Genomic DNA, 19,208 nt, shown 5'->3' with positions numbered 1-19,208 from the left:
TCCTGGGCGTTCCTTCAACTTCCAGCCGGTCGGAACGCCGGCGTTCCAAGCATGAAAATGGCCGTTCCCCGGTAACTCTGGGCAGCATAGGCTGGCCGGTAACCTTCGTCGACATCAGTGTTTGCATATCCAACCATTCGCTCGACGAGCATCCATCCGGTCTGCAGTTTGATTCACACCATCCGAGTTGGGGTAGCAAAGGCTGGCCAATAGCCAAGAGGGGAATCATTGATCCAGGAGGCAGTCCAGTGTTTGCGAGTAGATGTATCATCACCATCCCTGTCTTTTGGACATTTCCACATCACCCAAGGGATCCTCTCTCAAAAGTTGCTGTGGAGGACATTATCATTCGTTCGAGATCATCTTATGGCATGCGCGGAGTGCAGTACCCGTACCTCACCTTAAGCAGGAGGAGATGTCACGTGCTATTAGATGCAGCGGAATGATTGTTTGCGCTTTGCTCAAGATGAGTTCTCCGAACTGTGCTCAAGGTTCCTTTTAGTTCTTATGGAAGGGAGAGCCTTCCGTTCTTAATGGAAAGTGCTATGATCACAAACAAAGTGAATGGACCCTGTGCGTGCAAGTGAATGAGTCTGAGAGATAGAGAGATACGACACCTGAGAGGTTGTAAAACCCTCCTTCGAAGGCCACACTCTCGTCGGCGAGAGTGGTCTACTTTTGATTGCACAAAGTAGTACAATGTGTATGCAATGGACTGATGCAACTTGGACTATGCCGATGACGACGACGGTGATGACGACGACGATTTAATGCTGAAATCTGTGGTCTTCTAATTGCTGAATTTCGGGACTGTTTCGGTGGCTGAAAATGACTGGTTTGGCTGCGTTTTCGAGGCTGAAAATGGGGGATCTTTTGCAACCAACTTGGGCTGATTCTACTGCTGTCTAATAGGGCTGAAAACGCTGCCTTTTTGACGCGGCAATGGCTGAAAACCACTAACGCTGATCTGCTAGCTGAGCTAGCAAAAACGCTGGCCTTGATGAACTCCAAAAACGCTGATGGCTGAGGTTGGAAAACGCTAGCAAACTGATGCTTCTGCTGGCGATTGGGTGGATCTGCAACCGCTAGGGGACTGGGAGATGATGGCGATCATGCAAGGGATGGAAATGCCAGGGATTTGGGTACTGTTGCTGATGCGGAAACTGTCAAGACAGAAAACGCTAGGTGCTTGAGGGTGTTGGCGATGACGGCCATGGAAAACGCTAAGGTTCTTGCTGGGTTCTGCTGAGAAGGTGCCTGTTGAGCATGTGCTCCTGCTGCCTCTTCTGCTAGAAAGTGCTAACTTGGGTTTGCTTATATATTAACTTAGCAAAATTCCCCTACCTACTTTTGTTGGAAAGTCACTTAAAAATAATAAGTGAAAATACAAAAAATAGGGAAAATAGGCTAAATGCACTGGAAAATTTCCCTAACTGAATCTGATGGATTCTGAAGGGAATACTGATGATCATGCTGTGTGCAACCAGAGGACATGCATCTATGCTAAGTGACTGGGCATGCACGGCTGAACCCTGCTATGTTGTAGCTTGTCCACGGACACATAGGGTTGGATGTGTCACGTGACATCCCCTCCTTTTCAAAGTGAGGTAACTGTATGGCGTCGAGGGAGATTGCCAATAGCATCCGGAATCCTGGAAGGGACTCGTCGTCGGCCCACTCTGACATGTGGGTCGTGCGGTACTTGAACTTCATAAAGGTCTGCAACGCTTGCTTCTTTGGGCCGCGCCGAAAGCGACACAAAGTCTTTTGTGGCTTCTTCCTTGCTTCAACTTTGTCGAGTATCGTGCTTCTTTCGTCTTCAAGAATCTCCATGGCTGAAAATTCCTGAAACCACTTCCAACACAAAAACATAAACATACCCATTCCATGTAAAGTGAAGGAAAAAAATCTTGTTTTCTCTAAAGACTGTGTATGCAATGTAGATGAACAAAGAGACGGAGTGCCTAACCGTTCATCAAACACATGCAAACAATGAGATCGAATCTTTCTCTTATGATCTAGAGGAATCGATTGTGGCAAAACACAATGGAAATGCCCATGCTTGGTGCTCATACTTTCATGTGCTCGTTCGGAAACTGTGTCATGCCAAGGAAGAGACATGGAATGTGACTTCCTTGAATGTATACTTTTCAGCTTTTCATGAAAAATCCGCATACATTCGTGCTCATCCATGAGAAAAACGTGCTCAACATACAATATGTCATGCCTAGGAAAGGGATCACATAACAATTGTGACTAAAATACAGGAAACGGTCACGAATGAAACACTCGAACAATGCGTGCGTATCAATCATGCGAACACATAATACTTCCTGTGAGGGTTCGTTGGACCTAGGTGCGAGAGCCAAGATCGCTTCTTCTTGAGGGGGTTCTTTGGACCTAGGCTCGAGAGCCAAGATCGCTTCTTCGTGATTGATCGAATCTGCAACGAGGTTAGCTTCGCTAGAAAAAGCATCCACTAACACCTCATCCTGGTGAACAATCACATCTTCTTCATGCAACTCATCATGCTTGTGAGAAATCACATCTTGATCATGCAAATCATCATGCTTGTCTTTGTCATCCAGATCATCATGCAAATCATTGTCAATCAAATCATCATCATGCTTCACACAATCGTGCAAATTCTGTGTATCATGTTGTGGAGAAAAAGAGACCGAGAGAGTCTCCTTCTCCTGAATCCTTTCAATCTTGTCCTGCACATTAGCAATGAGAGATGGAGAATGAGCAATGTCCTCTCCATGAATGACAATAGGAGAATCACTTTTGGCATTGAGAGTTATAGTGTTAGTCAGAAAATCCATGAGAGCGTCGTTATCACGAAACCATCGAATGCCCAAAATCATATCACATCCTGAGATAGGGGAAACAACAAATCTTCTAGTGAAGGCAGTCTATTGAATTGCAAACAACACATCAAGGCACTCCTCCGTGATGAGAGCGTCCATACCGGGATGAAAACCAGAGACCTCGATAGGAGATCTCGGACTAACTTCAAGGCGGGCTCTCTCAACAAGAGAGGAACTGATCACATCATGCATACTACTTGGGTCAAACAATATGACAAAACGGTGCCCCAACGTACGACCATAACATTTAATGAGAGAATCATCAATGGGAGGGTCCTGAGAAACTTGGGGCACACTCGTGTTATCATTCATTGCATTGACAGAGGAAGTGGGTGCTGTGGGTTCTTTAGATTCATTTGATTCAAGCTTAAGACATGTTCTTTTTATGTGACCCTTAATGTGACAATGAAAACAATGACCTTCCTTAGAATAAGTGCTTTGCTCTTCCGACGTGATGTATCCTCCTACAATTCCTTGTGCTACCTTTTCATCTGGAGTAAGCTTAGGTTTAGCAATTGTGTTAGCGCTTTACCCTTAGATTCATTGGAAGAATTCTTTGATGAGAGACTGTTGGAAAATTGGTTAGAAGAGTTATCATTCTTACCATTCTTACCGTTCTTACCGTTCTGAGAAGTCTGCGAGGTACTTGTGGAAGTTTTGTTCTCCTTGGGCTTTCCCTTGTTGTGCTTCATCTCTTGGGAGAGAGCGATTGCTACCGCCTTGTTGAGATCCGCGGGTCAAAGACTTCGACATCAAACTTGATGTGTTCGTCTAACCCAAAGAGAAAAGCCTCTTTGCGCTCATCATCCGATTTTCGTAATTGAGTGCCTAGTTGTAAAACACGATTAGAAAAAGACATGACTGGCATACCATTTTGCTAATCGTCCTTCAATCCTGCGAGGTACTGAGGTGGCATAAACCGCGCCTTGAGCTTGTCTTGGAAATCAGCCCAACTAAACGAGAGGGGCGTGAATTCGTCGGCTTCCTCTAGGTGCGCGGCTAGCTGTGCCTCTTGCCATGCGTGGTACCAATTGATGGCATCACCGACAAGGTATATAGCTGCCGTCAAAACTTTGCTATTTCTTGTTTTCTTAGTTGTCGCAAAATAAGCATTAAATTGATGCAACCAAGAGTGAATCACCGTAGCATCCATCTTACCATCATACTTATTGAAAGTCAACTTTTCGGTGATTGGGTTGTTGGAATCCGCATCGTGGCTTGTACCACTTGAGGAACTCCCACGATCTTTGGATGGTTCGGTCTTCGAGGCTAGTACTTGGGCAAGCAATTCTTGAGTGCATAGCTTCCTTTGAGCTTCACGCTCGGCCTCCAAGGCCGCGCTTCGTGCTGCCGCTTCCTCCTTTCTTAGTTCTTTTCTTTCTTTTCTTGCGTCGCGCTCGCGTTCGAAAGCAAGGCGCTTGTCTTCTTGTTGTGCGGCAAGTCTGGCGTTTCTTTCGTCGTGCTCGCGGTCCTTGGCTACTTGCTCACGGTCCTTAGCTACTTGTTCACGGTCCTTAGCTGCTTGTTCTTCGAATCTTCGGCAAGTCTTGCAATTCTTTCGTCGCGCTCACAGTCCCTAGCTTCTTGTTCTTTTGCTTTGCTTGCGAGTTGTGCCAATGCAACTCGATTCGTTTTTTGTTGTTGTGCCATCATGTCTAACATCGACTTAACCATCATCTCCATAGGAGTTAGTACAACTCGTGGTGTAGATGGCGAAGGGGGAGGGTCGAAAAAGTCTCCTAGTGGGGAAAATCTTCGTCGCCTCTCTCATGCTCATCACCTGTATGCGAAGTATCCATTCCGCTTTGGGTGACGACCATGCACTATGATCTTTGGTTCTTAAGTTCACGAGGAACTTGGGTTCTTGAGGGTCTTGGTTCTTGGGTTCTTGGGTTCTTGAGGATCTTGAGGTTCTTGAGGTTCTCGAGGTGTTCTTTCGCTTGCAAATCGCGTTGGAGAAGGATCTTCTCTTCACCCGAGTTCTACTCCTTTCTACGGGCGCACCTCTTGGCGGCCTTGCGCTCACACCAAGGTTGTTTTTTCCCACCTCACGTCGATTGGCCGGTCGCTAAGTGCACGGTCCGCTCTCAATGAGTGAAAAGAGACACAAGGGGAGGTTGGACAAGCCCTTCTTTCTTGGGATTCCTGTCACTCTTTAACAAAACACGATTAGGAATCGACACGACCAAGCGAACTTGGGTTCGTGCGACCTCAACAAGCAAAAAAAATTCTTGTGGTTCTTTCCTTGAGTGATACAGAACACTGCCAAAGCTCTGATACCAATGTTAGGTGCTGCGGAATGATTGTTTGCGCTTTGCTCAAGATGAGTGCTCCGAACTGTGCTCAAGGTTCCTTTTAGTTCTTATGGAAGGGAAAGCCTCCCGTTCTTAATGGAAAGTGCTATGATCACAAACAAAGTGAATGGACCCTGTGCGTGCAAGTGAATGAGTCTGAGAGATAGAGAAATAAGAGAGATACGACACCCGAGAGGTTATAAAACCCTCCTCTGAAGGCCCCACTCTCGTCGACGAGAGTGGTCTACTTTTGATTGCACAAAGTGGTACAATGTGTATGCAATGGACTGATGCAACTTGGACTATACCGATGACGACGACGACTTAATGGCCGAAATCTGTGGTCTTCTAACTGTTGAATTTTGGGACTGTTTCGGTGGCTGAAAATGACTGTTTTGGCTGCGTTTTCGAGGCTGAAAATGGGGGATCTTTTACAACCAACTTGAGCTGATTCTACTGCTGTCCAATAGGGCTTAAAACGCTGCCTTTCTGACGCGGCAATGGCTGAAAACCACTAACGCTGATCTGCTTGCTGAGCTAGCAAAAACGTTGGCCTTGATGAACTCCAAAAATGCTGATGGCTGAGATTGGAAAACGCTAGCAAACTGATGCTTCTGCTGGCGATTGGGTGGATCTGCAACCGCTAGGGGACTGGGAGATGATGTCGATCATGCAAGGGATGGAAATGCCAGGGATCTGGGTACTGCTGCTGATGCGGAAACTGTCAAGACAGAAAACGCTAGGTGCTTGAGGGTGTTGGCGATGACGGCAATGGAAAACGCCAAGGTTCTTGCTGGGTTCTGCCGAGAAGGTGCCTGCTGAGCATGTGCTCCTGCTGCCTCTTTTGCCAGAAAGTGCTAACTTGGGTTTGCTTATATATTAACTTAGCAAAATTGCCCTACCTACTTTTGTTGGAAAGTCACTTAAAAATAATAAGTGAAAAATACCAAAAATAGGGAAAATAGGCTAAATGCACTGGAAAATTTCCCTAACTGAATCTGATGGATTCTGAAGGGAATACTGATGATCATGCTGTGTGCAACCAGAGGATATGCATCTATGCTAAGTGACTGGGCATGCACGGCTGAACCCTGTTATGTTGTAGCTTGTCCACGGACACATAGGGTTGGATGTGTCACGTGACAAGTGCACATGACTCTGTGTGCCACGTGGACATGCTTCATCGACTTCTAGAGCCAATTTTGCACCTATCCCTAGGTAGGAGTGTCTAGAATCCTAGGAGGATTAGTACCGGCAATTTTGTGGGCATTTTCGCAAACGAGTCCATTAGATTAGGTTTTTGGTTTTGGAACCAGCCCGGACTTGTCACGGCTAGCTTCCCCGTTGCAGCCCGGTGCCCATTGAGCCTCTTCTTGGCAATTCCCTCGCCACATTGAGTGCTCCCATTGTTGCCCATCATCGGCATCATCAAGATCTGCGTTTTCAGCCTTGCCTTACGTGATGGATCGGCTGAGTTTTTGCAGTCAGATCTGCGTTTTAGCAGCCAACTTTCACATCGGGAGCACAAATCAGCCCCAGATCTACACCTTTGGTGGCCATTAGCAACCCCTCATTGAGACGGATCCAAAGGTGCATCAAATCAGCCCCGGAGGTGCTTCATTTTGAAGAGTTACCGCGGCGACATTCCCCATTCGAGTCTGTAGAGTCTGCATTTGAGGTATTGCACATGTGTACATTCATTTACGCAATCAAAAGCAAATACCACATTGGCAACGGTGTGGGGGGCCCTTGAGAGGGTTGGTTTGGACTCCATCGAGTGTGTCTCTCTCTCTCTCTCTCTACAAGGAAATAAAGGAACCATCGTTTGTGCTAAGTAGCACACATTCAAGCAAGCAAAGAAGTAAAAATTTGTGGAAGTGTAAAGCTCAACATTTCAATTCCGTTGCCTCTGACAGAAGACTAACACCAGATGGGGTCCCAAACCCCTTTCAAGGGCCCCCCACTCTATTGCTAGAGTGGTATTTGCTTTAGATTGCACAAATGCTGATACAATGGTTCTATATGTTGAGATGCTGATGGGATCATGCATTGGTTGCTTGGTACTGACGGTGCTTGAGAGGATAAGGGTTGAAAATTGAAAACACTAGGGAGCCTAGCATAGATCTGCAATCTCCGGGCTGATATGCTAACACTAGATGTTGAGGCTGATGCTGATGGCTAATGGGCTGAAAACGTTGTGGCTTATGGTTGAAAAACGTTGGTGCTGATCTGCTTCAAAAATGCTAAGCTGAGGGTTGATATGGGTGGTGAAGATGAAAACGCTGAAATCGTAAATGGAGGAAAGCGTTGATGAAGGTAAAAAACGCTTGAGGGTGCCATGGGCGCTGGCTACCCATGAGGGGTACTAAACTGATGGCTAAGGGAGAGCCCCAAGCTCTCTTATATAGGTTTCTGTAGGGAGTTCGAGCAATGCAAGATTCAGCCCCCACGACTTCTGATATGCAGGTCACTTTTTAATAAAAGTGATTATTACTAATAAGAGGTGCTTCTTATGCTTCTAATTACCTAGGCAGGTTATAGTCATTTTTAATGACTAGAGTCCTAAATGCGAACACTCCCTAGTGTCTACACCTAGTAGACACTGGCACACATTCATGTGCAATCATAGGGTATGCATTCTATCCAGTGTGACATGAAACGTTTCAGGGTTTCGTGCGTTTTGGGGTTTCGAGGTTTTTGAAACGTTTGGTTTTGGAGCTCAAAGAAAGCGAAACACAAGTTTCGTTTTGCATGCATGTACCTATAATTATACATTGAATATACATACAAATTCACGTGTCAAGGCATATGAAATACCAAAATCTAGATGTGAGACTTGAGTCACGAGTGAACAAGGTATTGTTTTTTTGAGGCGGCCTTTGTACATGGTGTCACAAACTGCTGACGTGTCAAGCCATTGAAGAATGGAGCCAACCTTCAGACCCCGGCCAAGGGGCCAAAACCCTAAGAAGTAGCAGAAGAAGAAGAAGAAGTTTGACAGACTTACAAAGTCTTGACGAGTGGCCTATTTTTAAAGAAGAGTTCCCACCAACTTACGGGATCCCGTCCTATGGGGCCCAAGTGACATAAAGGCATTGAAAATAAAGCAGAACACACTCAAAAGATTTTGCACAGCAAAATATGATGACATGGCACCTGTACGGACGTTCCGCAATTGGCGGCGGATTTCTAGGAAAATCCCAAAATTTTAGGGAAGTGTTTTTTTGGGGTCAGCTTTTCATATTTGATGCTTTTAGGACAATGATGACGACGACAAGGACGGGCTGAAATGCTAAAATCTGAAAAACGTCAACTTTCTGCTGAACACTAACATTGTGTTGGCGAGGATGGTGATGACGACGACTCGACAACGATGCGCTGAAAACGCAGGTGCTGAAATCTGAAAACAGAAGGCTGAAACTGTAAACGTTGGCTGACTCGGCGGTGCGGTGAGGATTTGCTGCGGGTAGGTGAGATCTGCAAAGCTAGGGCTGAATCTACAATGGCTAAGGGCTGAAAACTGAAAACACTAATTAACTTGGCTGGTCTGGCGCCGGGAAATTGCAAAACTCTAGGCTTGATGTGCAACTAAAAACGCCAGGAAAACGTTGGGGCCGATCTGCTACAAAAAACTTCAGGCTGATCTTGCTGGCTGAAAACGCTAGGGTTCTCTGCCGGTCTTGCTGAGAAGGTGCATTGCAAGTTGCTGGAACTTCTTCTGCTGCCTCTTCTGCCTGTAGTGAGCACCCCCTCTTCCCTTATATAGCAATCTCATGCTGGGTTGAGCAAGCTCCCCTACAGCCCCACAACCTTGGAAATTGGTGCAGTTAAATAATAAAATGCCAAATTCGCTGTAAAATGTTCTGCCCAAAAAATGGCCGGAATTTGGACCTTTTGCGTAGACAATGCATATGCTGGGTGGTACTGGGTGTGCAATTAGAGGATATGCAACTACTAGTGCTTGGACATGCACGGCCTTCTCATAGGTTCACAAGGGTTCCAGAACACTTCCTAGGCTAACCTGAACCCTAGACCTGAGATAGCTTGTCCACATGCACATAGGTTAGATGTGCACGTGACACAAGAGCTCCAATCTGGAATGAGACTCCTTATTGGATGAGATTCTTCTAGGAAGCCAATGACCCAAGAAATTGTGAGCTCCAATTTGGAACGAGGAAACTGATTGTCCCTCCAAATGTCCCTGGAAATGACCCTCGGGAATATTTGAGCTAACTTGAGTTGTTTTGCAGATATACGGTAATCGCAGATGATTACTTTCTTTCAAGAACGGGGGATGTCACAAACTGCTGAGGTGTCAAGCAAGTGAAGAACGGAGCCAACCTTCAAATTTTGGCCAAGGAGCTCAAACCCTAGAAGAAGCAGCAGAAGAAGTTTTACCAACTTGCAGGACCTCGTCCAATGAGGCCCAAGTGATCTCAAGGGATTCAATAAAGCAGGACCACACACACACACTAGTGCGTAGTAGTTGATGACATGGCAGGCCAATACGGACGCCCCAAATTTTGCGCCGACATGCTGACGTGGTAGCTTATACGGATTTTTGGATTTCTCACTGACTGTGTTGATATGGCACCTGTACGGATTTTCGTGATTTTTGCTAGGCAGCTTTTAGCGCCAGTTTTTGAGGCAAGATGCTTTTGACTTTAAAGCTTTTCATGTAACTGCTTTTCATGGCCTTTAAATATGAGCCAAGGGCTCATTCTTAGGTATGCTCCCACGTGGAGGTGCAGACTCTAGAGTACTGGCATTGTATTGAGTTCAAGCAATATAAAGAAATACTGAAAGGGCGCCAAGGTTTGGGGCCAATGCTCTCTTGGGGTGGAATTCTGCCACTCCCCGTCTCGTGTGTCGTGCATCTCTTTCAGTTAAATTGTTATTGGAAGTGCTTAAAGTTTTTAAGTCTGTTCTTTTGCGTTGGCACGTGGTGCCCGTCCGTCCCCATGACAACTCTCGAGTCCTATCTCTTGTTACGATGCAATTGAGCGAGAGAAATTGAAATCCAACCTTGGTCCCTTGATATTGTGTTGAATAATTCAAATTTTGTTTTATGTTTGTACGTGGTGTACAATTGTATGGTTTGCCTAGATGAATGAGTAGTTACTTGAAACATTTGATAGTAGCGCACCCTTGCTGACATGGTGTTTCCCCGTTTCAACCCTCAACAGCTTTGGTGTTTCCGTTTCTATTTTCGTCTGTTTGCGTTTCCGTTTCCGCATTTCTGTTTCCCACAACTTTGTAGACTAAAGCAACGTGGCAATTTTGCTAATTTACTAAATTTGCTCTCCAACCCGTTTCAAAACGTCCCAATGTTTCCTAGAAACCGCCGATTTGCATTCTAAGCCCCTAAAATGCTGGTCCCTTTTCGCTATTGAGGAACCGAGGGATGGGGTAGCAAAGGAGGATGGGCATCAAGGCTCGTAAAAAGGCAATGGGCAAATGCGAAGAGGAAGGGAAAGTAAAGCTAGCGGGGCACAGGGCGAAAGCAAGGATGAAGGTGGCGCTAAGGCAAAGGGTGAAAGCTACAAAGGAGGCTGGGGATGGCTGGCGAAGGTCTAACATGGACTTGCAGAGCAGGTCGATGAATGTTACACACTCTCCGTGGATAGATCTTTGAGGTTCTCTTGGGATTATTCCGACGACATTAAAACTTCTCTTCTTCTTCTTCTTCTTCTCTCTAAAGGTCAAGGTACATTCCTCAAGCAAAGAATGAAAGAACTAATTAGTAGCACAACCAGGAAAGAAGGGGTGTTTGGATTAGTGTGATATTTGATCTATGTGCCATATTTATCATCCAATACGCCTGCCACGGGTTGTGTGGGTTTGGAGTAATCTTAAATTGCAGCCTAGGATCAAGAACATTTGGGACAACGTATAACATGATGACAGGTGATATGTGGACTACTTCAGTAAAAAAATTGTTGATACTACAGTTCGTTCTTTATGGGCCTTGTTGAATTGACGTTTTCTGGCTTTTTAGATTCATAGCTGGGTTAAGCTGGTTGAGTTAGGCTTATCAGGGTGGACAGTACTTTGAGGTTTTTCTTATCTTGAAATCTGTTAATCTCACCAGAACTTCTATAAGAAACTGATCTTTGAGATATTTCAAATACTGGCTAGGGCTACAGTTAATTCATTGTTGTCAGTTCTTTTTTCATAAATAGTTTCCTTTTGTTTATCCAAGAGTAAGCTATGAGACAAGTTGTTGATTCTTTAGGAATGCTTACAACATGGTACTTCACAAGTACGGTGATAAGCTTTATGCTGGATTGGTGAACACTTTGACACAGCATCTCAAAGATATGGCAGGTATTATTGAAGCTGCACAGGGTGGCCTTTTCCTTGAGGAGTTGAATAGGAACTGGTTGGAACACAATAAAGCTTTGCAAATGATCAGAGATATCTTGATGTATATGGACAGGACCTTTGTACCCAACTACAATAAGACTCCTGTCCATGAGCTGGGTCTGAATTTGTGGAGGGACCATGTGGTAAGATCTCCTAAGATTAAGGCAAGGTTATTGGATACTGTCTTGGATCTTATACACAGGGAGCGAGGTGGTGAGGTGATTAACCGGGGCCTCATGCGCAATATCACAAAGATGTTGATGGATCTTGGAAGTGATGTTTATCAAGAGGATTTTGAGAAGCCTTTTTTGGAGGCTGCTTCAGGTTTTTACAAGTTAGAATCTCAGGAATTCATCGAATGTTGCCATTGTGGTGACTACTTGAAAAAAGCAGAGAGAAGGCTTAACGAAGAGATAGAAAGAGTTTCACATTACCTTGATGCAAAGTCGGAGCTGAAGATCACAGCTGTTGTGGAGAAGGAGATGATTGCAAGCCATATGAATCGTCTTGTGGAGATGGAAAATTCAGGGCTTGTGTTTATGCTGATAGATGATCGATATGAGGATCTAGGTCGGATGTACAGTTTATTTAAACGAGTGTCAGGTGGATTGGGGCTTGTTCGAGATGTTATGACCACTCACTTGCGGGACACTGGCAGGCAGCTTGTCACAGACCCTGAAAAGTTGAAGGATCCAGTTGAGTTTGTACAGCGTCTACTGGACGAGAAAGACAAGTATGATAAAATAATCACGACTGCTTTTGTCAATGACAAGACATTTCAGAATGCTTTGAATTCTTCGTTCGAGTATTTCATCAATCTTAATCCCAGATCTCCAGAATTTATCTCTTTGTTTGTGGATGATAAATTGAGGAAGGGCCTAAAAGGGGTCAGTGAGGAAGATGTGGAAAGCATTCTGGATAAAGTAATGATGTTGTTTCGATATCTTCAGGAGAAGGATGTTTTTGAGAAATACTACAAACAGCACCTCGCTAAGCGACTGTTATCTGGTAAGAGTGTTTCAGATGATGCAGAAAGAAGCCTTATTGTGAAGCTAAAGACGGAGTGTGGCTACCAGTTTACCTCAAAGTTGGAGGGCATGTTTACGGATATGAAAACTTCAAAGGATACTATGCAAGGCTTCAATGCAGTCGTATCCAATAATGATACTAGTGAAAGCCCTACACTGTCAGTGCAAGTTCTCACCACTGGTTATTGGCCTACTCAATCAGGGGCTGGTTGCAACCTTCCCACGGAGATCTTAGCAGTATGTGACAAATTTAAGACGTACTATTTGTCTACTCATACTGGGCGTCGATTGACCTGGCAAACAAATATGGGCACAGCAGATCTTAAAGCAACTTTTGGCAAAGGACAAAGGCATGAGCTGAATGTTTCTACCTACAATATGTGCATCTTAATGTTCTTCAACAATGTTGACAGCATGACTTATAAAGAGATTGAACAGGCCACGGACATTCCAGCTCTTGATCTGAAGAGAAGCTTACAGTCTTTAGCTTGTGTCAAAGGAAAGAATGTGCTTCGGAAGGAGCCAATGAGCAAGGATATCAGTGAAGATGATGTTTTTGTATTCAATGACAAGTTCAGCAGCAAGTTTTATAAAGTAAAGATTGGTACTGTCACTGCCCAGAAAGAGAGTGAGCCAGAAAAGCAGGAAACGCGTCAGAAGGTTGAAGAGGACAGAAAACCCCAGATTGAGGCTGCAATTGTGAGGATCATGAAGTCTAGGCGTGTTTTAGACCACAATAACATCATCAGTGAAGTGACAAAACAGTTGCAGTCCCGCTTTCTGCCTAATCCTTCTGTTATAAAGAAGCGCATAGAATCTCTTATTGAGCGTGAGTTTTTAGAAAGAGACAAGAGTGATAGGAAGCTTTACCGCTATTTGGCCTGACACCTACAAGATGAGGGGTTGCCTGCCCCTCCAGGTTCTGATGCAGATTTTCTTGAAATGTAATGATTAAGTTTTCAGTAAATATATATTCAAGCGCCTCATTTATGTCAAACCTGGTTTTATACTGCAAGTGTTACAACGGTGTCAAGAATAGACTGTGATCCTTCTGCACCTCAGTTGGTTGGAAGATGCTTGAGAGCGGATTTGGTGCAATGCAGGGAGGATCGCTTGTCAATCAAGAAAGAGCTGAATGTCTGTGCCATGGGCATATCGTGTGCCTCTTTGCTGCTAGTCTGGTGTAAGTAGGACCATGATGTGCAGAGTTTGTGGAATTTTCCACAGCTCCCATTTTTCGTTTGCTGCTAGTTTGGTGTAATTACTACATGATGTGCAGAGTTTGTGGAATTTGCCACAGCTCCCCATTTTTCGTTTGCTGCTAGTTTGGTGTAATTACTACATGATGTGCAGAGTTTGTGGAATTTGCCACAGTTCCCATTTTTCATTAAGAGTATTATTGCAGCTACGGCAGCATGGGTGGCATGAAGCAGGCTCAATATCATTTCCTCGTTTTAACTTTCTATTTCAAGCTGGAAGGATATACTGAAGTATGTCATCTTAAAGCATAGGGACTGCCATGTGGTGTATGCTGTGTTGTAGCCTGCATTGGAGCTTGAGGATTTTTGTTTCTACCATTTGTATGGGACCTCAAATTTGAGTGCCAAAGATCTAGATGGAGTCATTGGTTGCACAAATTGGACAAGCACATCGTTTGTTATGGTGGCTTCTTTCTTGTTTTTTCTCATCAAATTTACTCAATTGTCCAATTTTTATCAAGGTGATAGAGATTGTTCCTCGATTGATCTGTTTGGAAGCAAATCCAATGTTGTAGACTTCAGTATAAGTATGTGGATAGAATTCAGTAAAAACGATGATTGGTGTACATGGGGTTAGGAGGGGCATACTCTTTTCATCTCGTGTCATGGTACATTGGCTTGAGGAAAGTGCAGTAATAGATGTTATGACAGTGCCATCTCCATGAAATGTAAGTTGTAATGTGGGAGGACCATTTACATATAATTGCAAATGTTTTCTAAGAGGGGTGTTTCGTGCACATGCTTGCATGTGCAATTGTGGCCGTGAGCTAGATGGCTCGACCATGTTTGTGCTCCGATGAATGTACTCCAGGGGAAGTCATTTGCACACCCCATGCATTCATTCCTAATATGGTAACCCTAAAATCCCTCCATCTTGAAGGACTAGATGGAGCATAAGACTGAGCTCCTGCCTAGGAGGGCTGAACCAAATACTCTATGGGTGTGAGCACAACCTCAATGAATGCGGCCTGTAGAATACTGATAAAACTACCGGCAGAGTAGACATTGAGCATAACTGGAGCTTTAGCAAACTTCTTATTCAATCTTAATTTGCCCTGCTGTTCCTCTATTGCAGATTTCTAGGAAGCTAGGGTTTGAAGCCTTAGTTCATATTGGCTTAATGTTCAAATGATAGCACTTCCTCTGCCATACCAATCGGTAAAATGATTAGGGACGTAATTGTTATTTGTAGTAGAGAGAGTATCATTATTTGGAGCATGAAGTTGATGATTGAAGCACTAAGAATTTAATAAAAGCTCAATGACTAGATTGTGCAAAGTTTCTCAATAAGATACTGCCACAATTATGATCTTTATAAGCAATTAAAGCAAAAATGCCAAAGTTACCCAAATTTGTCAACCCCTCACTTTAGGGTCTACATAGATTTGCAGAGATTGTACCCTCTTATTAGTCAAGCCCATTCTCTTGAAATTTGGTACAAATATTGTTCCAAAATTTATTGAGATGTATGGATTTTCAGTCAAAGTCATGTTATGTATCTCATGTATGTAAAGCTCTATGTATGGTGTACAATGTATGCATGGGTGACGAATGCATTAGTGCTAATATTCTATCGTTTCTATACATTCAAGGGTGTGGCTTCTAAAATGATCAAGGGGAGTTAAAAACATGAAAAAAAGGGAATTTTAGGACTTGAAAAGGTGAGTGAAGTTGAGCTATCTACAAGGTAGATTCTACTATATAGAAGATGGTATTGGCAACCATAACTAGTAGTGAAGTAAAGTTATTTGTGCCTCCATTAAAATTTTCCCAAAGACTTGAAGGTGTTGTCTTTGTCAAAAGACCCTTGAAAGTTGGTGTTATCTATGCAAGATTCTCATAATTTGTGGTTTGGTTCATGGATGCTAAGGTGTACATAGACCTCTCCACAGTGCTTGTGCTCGAGAAGAAATTTGCACATACTTTAATGTTTAGTTTTTTGCATTTTTTGAACCTCTTTTATTGAGGTTTTTCTCATGGTCACTTTCTAACTAAGTTGGTTTTTGGATTGGGCTCTACTTCCCCTAGATCCATGCATCATGATTGTGAGTGCTTTTGAACCTTCTCTTGATATAATGTTGCAAGTGTGCCCATGAGACATCGTGCATTGTGCTTAGTAATTCATGAACCTTGCTCTAGTTTTTTTCTCGGATGAATGAGGTTTTTGGGCATTTTTAGTTATGCAAGGTATCACAATAATTGCACTTGTGTAGGCAACTAGTTGCACCTAGTCAAATGTGAGTGTTTTTGCTAGAGGTTTTCTAGTGAGGACAAATTGCTTTCTGTAAGGGACTTTCATCGTCTTTTGCTTGTCCTGACAATGAGTTAATTAAGCTCCGCTCAAAATGTATGGAACATGAGAGATATTAAGCATTCAAAGAATGTATAGGTGAAGATTCGGATTATTTGATGTAATGGAAATGGCCTATGAACTTTGAGAATAACGGAAATAAGAGAAGTAGAGTGAACACTTTTATGAGCTCCATCAATTGCTCTGATACCAATTGATGGAGCTAGTGCGGAAGAGAGAGGAAGGAGAAGGGGGAAGGGGATGCAAGAGCAGGTTTGGTGGTGCTTGTGAGAGAATGGCTCTCACACTCCTTATTATCTTTATGAACCTAATAATAAGTGGATGATCGTCGGCCCGGCCATAACCGACCATAGGCTTGAGACCCAACAATCTCCCACTTCAAGGCCAACGTGGCCCAAGTGGCTAAAGAATGTAAGGGCTACTATGTACAAATGTACAAAATCATGAAGCATGATTGTAGCTTCACCCTACGCCCATCATCTCTATGCAATGTGCGAACCGTTTGGAGGCTAGGCTCTTTGTTAGAGCATCCAATGGGTTTTCATCCGTGTAAACTTTGACTAACTCAATGCGTTTGCTAACCAAAATATCCCATATCACATGATATCTGACATCTATGCGTTTCAACTTGGAGTGAAACATGGGGTTCTTTGCTAACACAATTGCACTTTGACTGCCACAATGTAGCACTGGAGTATGGTGTATACCAAAATGTCCCACTAGACGAGATAACCACACAGCATCCTTACTGGAACTAGAAACTGCAACATACTTTGTCTCAACGGTGGAAGACGAAGTGAAATTTTGGATACATGACCTCCAAGAAGTTGCAGCTCCAGCGAACAAGAAAATGTAGCCAGAGGTGGATCGCCTAGTGTCCACATAACCTGCATAATCCGAATCATGTATCCAACTATGGATGCATCACTTTTCCCAAAGCGTAAGCACTTGCCAGCTGAGCCCTTGACATATCTCAAAGATGTGCTTCACTACTTCTCAATGCTTTTTGCATGGATTTTCCATAAACCTACTGACCACTCCCACTGCATATGCAATGTCTAGCCGTGTGCTAACCATGGCGAACATGAAACTACCAACAACCGAAGACTACGGCACCTTTGCCATCTCTGCCTTTTCAACATTCGATTTGGGACAATCATGCTTGCTAAGTTTTTTGTATGCTGCCATTGGGGTACTCAATGCTTCCCCTCCTTGCATATTAAAACGTTGCAAGACCTTATGGACATACCCTTGTTGTGAAAGTTCAAGTATACCATGTTTGCGATCTCTCTTGAAACGCATACCAAGAAAATGATATGCATCACCTAAATCTTTTATAGAAAACTGCTTGCTTAAGGCATCCTTGAGAAGTGAAATCTCATATTTTGACTTCCCGGCTATGACCATATCATCTACGTACAAAATCAAAATGATGAAGGAACCATCGTTCAACCTCTTTGTGTACAAACAGTAATCCTCTTGGCTCCATATGTAACCTTGGGACTGAATGTACTTATCAAACTTGATATACCATTGCCTTAAACCTTGCTTTAATTCATACAAATCTTTCTTTGGTCTACACACCAGCTCTATCCTTGTTGGCTTCTCAGGATTTATTGCGAAATGCTGTGGCTTTTTTCATGTAAACATCTTCTTCAAGATCCCCATGAAGAAATGTTGTCTTCACATCCATTTGGACCAATTCCAAGTCCTCAACTCTACTAGAAAGGTGTGGGTTTATCTCTTGAAGCAAAAGAGCGACATCTTTAGTGTCTTTCAGAAGTTCTCGGTCGAGAACCAATCAGCTAGAAAGCTTAAAGCTTTGCGTAGTGACAATGGAGGCGAGTACATCTCCTTCGAGTTCAACGACTTTTGCAGTAAAAGAGGCATTAGAAGATAGTTTACCATACCTAACACATCCGCTCAAAACGGTGTGGCTGAGAAAATGGATAGAACCATTCAGGAACGAGCCACTTCTATGTTGCCTACGGCCAACTTACCTCACGAATTTTAAGGAGAAGCTGTTACGATGGATGCTTACTTGATCAATTGATTACCTAGTACACCACTAAAGTACAAGGTTCCGCAGGAGATGTGGACGGGCAAAGAGCCCAGTTATGATAGATTACATGTATTTGGGTGTGAGGCATTCTCACATGTGCCAAAAGCGCTTAGAAAAAAATTGGACCCCAAAACACACAAGTGCATCTTCATTGGATATGGTGTAGACGAAGAGATGGGTTATCGTCTCTGGCACCCGCAATCTTGTTGAAATTAGGGTTGCAGAAAAACACACACAGCTTGGAGAAGACAAAGGAAGCTCAAGGCACACAACTGATAGTGTGTTACTTAGTGTACAATGGAAAGATAGATAGCCCTAGAGTGATGGGTGTATATGCAATGCACAGGGGGAAAAACCTCCTAAAGAGGGAAAAAAATGCTCTGGTGGTCCTAGTGTGTTCACATACATCACTACCACATGTATATGGTAACAAATCCCCCCTGGAGTGTTGTGGTGAACGAGAACTGGCACATGAGTAAAGGGAAGTGCCATGCCTTGGAGACATGATCAGTCCACAAAGGGGAGTAAGCCCAAAGCTTTGTGGAAATCTTCGAGCTTCTCACGAGACAATGCCTTTGTGAAAAGATCTACAAGGTTGTCCTGTGTTGGCACATAATCCAAGCTGATCTCTCCTGCTTAGAGCCTCTCCTTGACATAGTGGTAATGCACCTCAATGTGCATCGTGCGAGCATGAAAAACTGGGTTCCTCGCAATTGCCAATGCGCTCTGACTATCAGTGTAGATAGTGTTGGCAATGTCCTGTCCAACACCCAAATCAGTCATAAGGCGTCTGAGCCATACACACTCAACCGTAGCTATGAAGACTTCCCTGTACTCGGTCTCACAACTAGAAGTAGCCTCAATAGATTGCTTCTTGCTCAACCATGATATACATGAGCTGCCAAGCATGAAACAAAAACCACTCGTGGACACTCGCGTGTCAAAACAACCAGCCCAATCTGAGTCCAAAAAAGCATGTAAGTCTGGCGGCAATGGATCCCCTTGGGATAAAACAAGC

At 43.8% G+C, this 19,208-nt stretch overlaps 1 protein-coding gene across 2 annotated transcripts in view; it reads left to right on the top strand.

The window, feature by feature from the left end:
- Window positions 1–13,966, top strand: part of LOC147453876 (cullin-3A-like) — a 45,083-nt gene extending 31,117 nt beyond the window's left edge. The window contains exon 2 of one of the 2 annotated variants that reach the window (XM_086515942.1): window positions 11,400–13,966. In XM_086515942.1, the coding sequence (XP_086372068.1) occupies window positions 11,400–13,443 (2,044 nt within the window). In that variant the 3' untranslated portion in view covers window positions 13,444–13,966. The remainder of the gene's footprint in view (window positions 1–11,399) is intronic. The other variant, XM_086515943.1, reaches the window with a different exon arrangement.
- The last annotated feature ends 5,242 nt before the right edge of the window (window positions 13,967–19,208 follow it).

Source organism: Adiantum capillus-veneris, chromosome 7 (assembly GCF_014529385.1).
Source record: "Adiantum capillus-veneris isolate H3 chromosome 7, ASM1452938v2, whole genome shotgun sequence".
In the NCBI taxonomy this organism is placed as follows: Eukaryota; Viridiplantae; Streptophyta; class Polypodiopsida; order Polypodiales; family Pteridaceae; genus Adiantum; species Adiantum capillus-veneris.
This window is presented reverse-complemented; position numbering and strand designations above follow the sequence as displayed.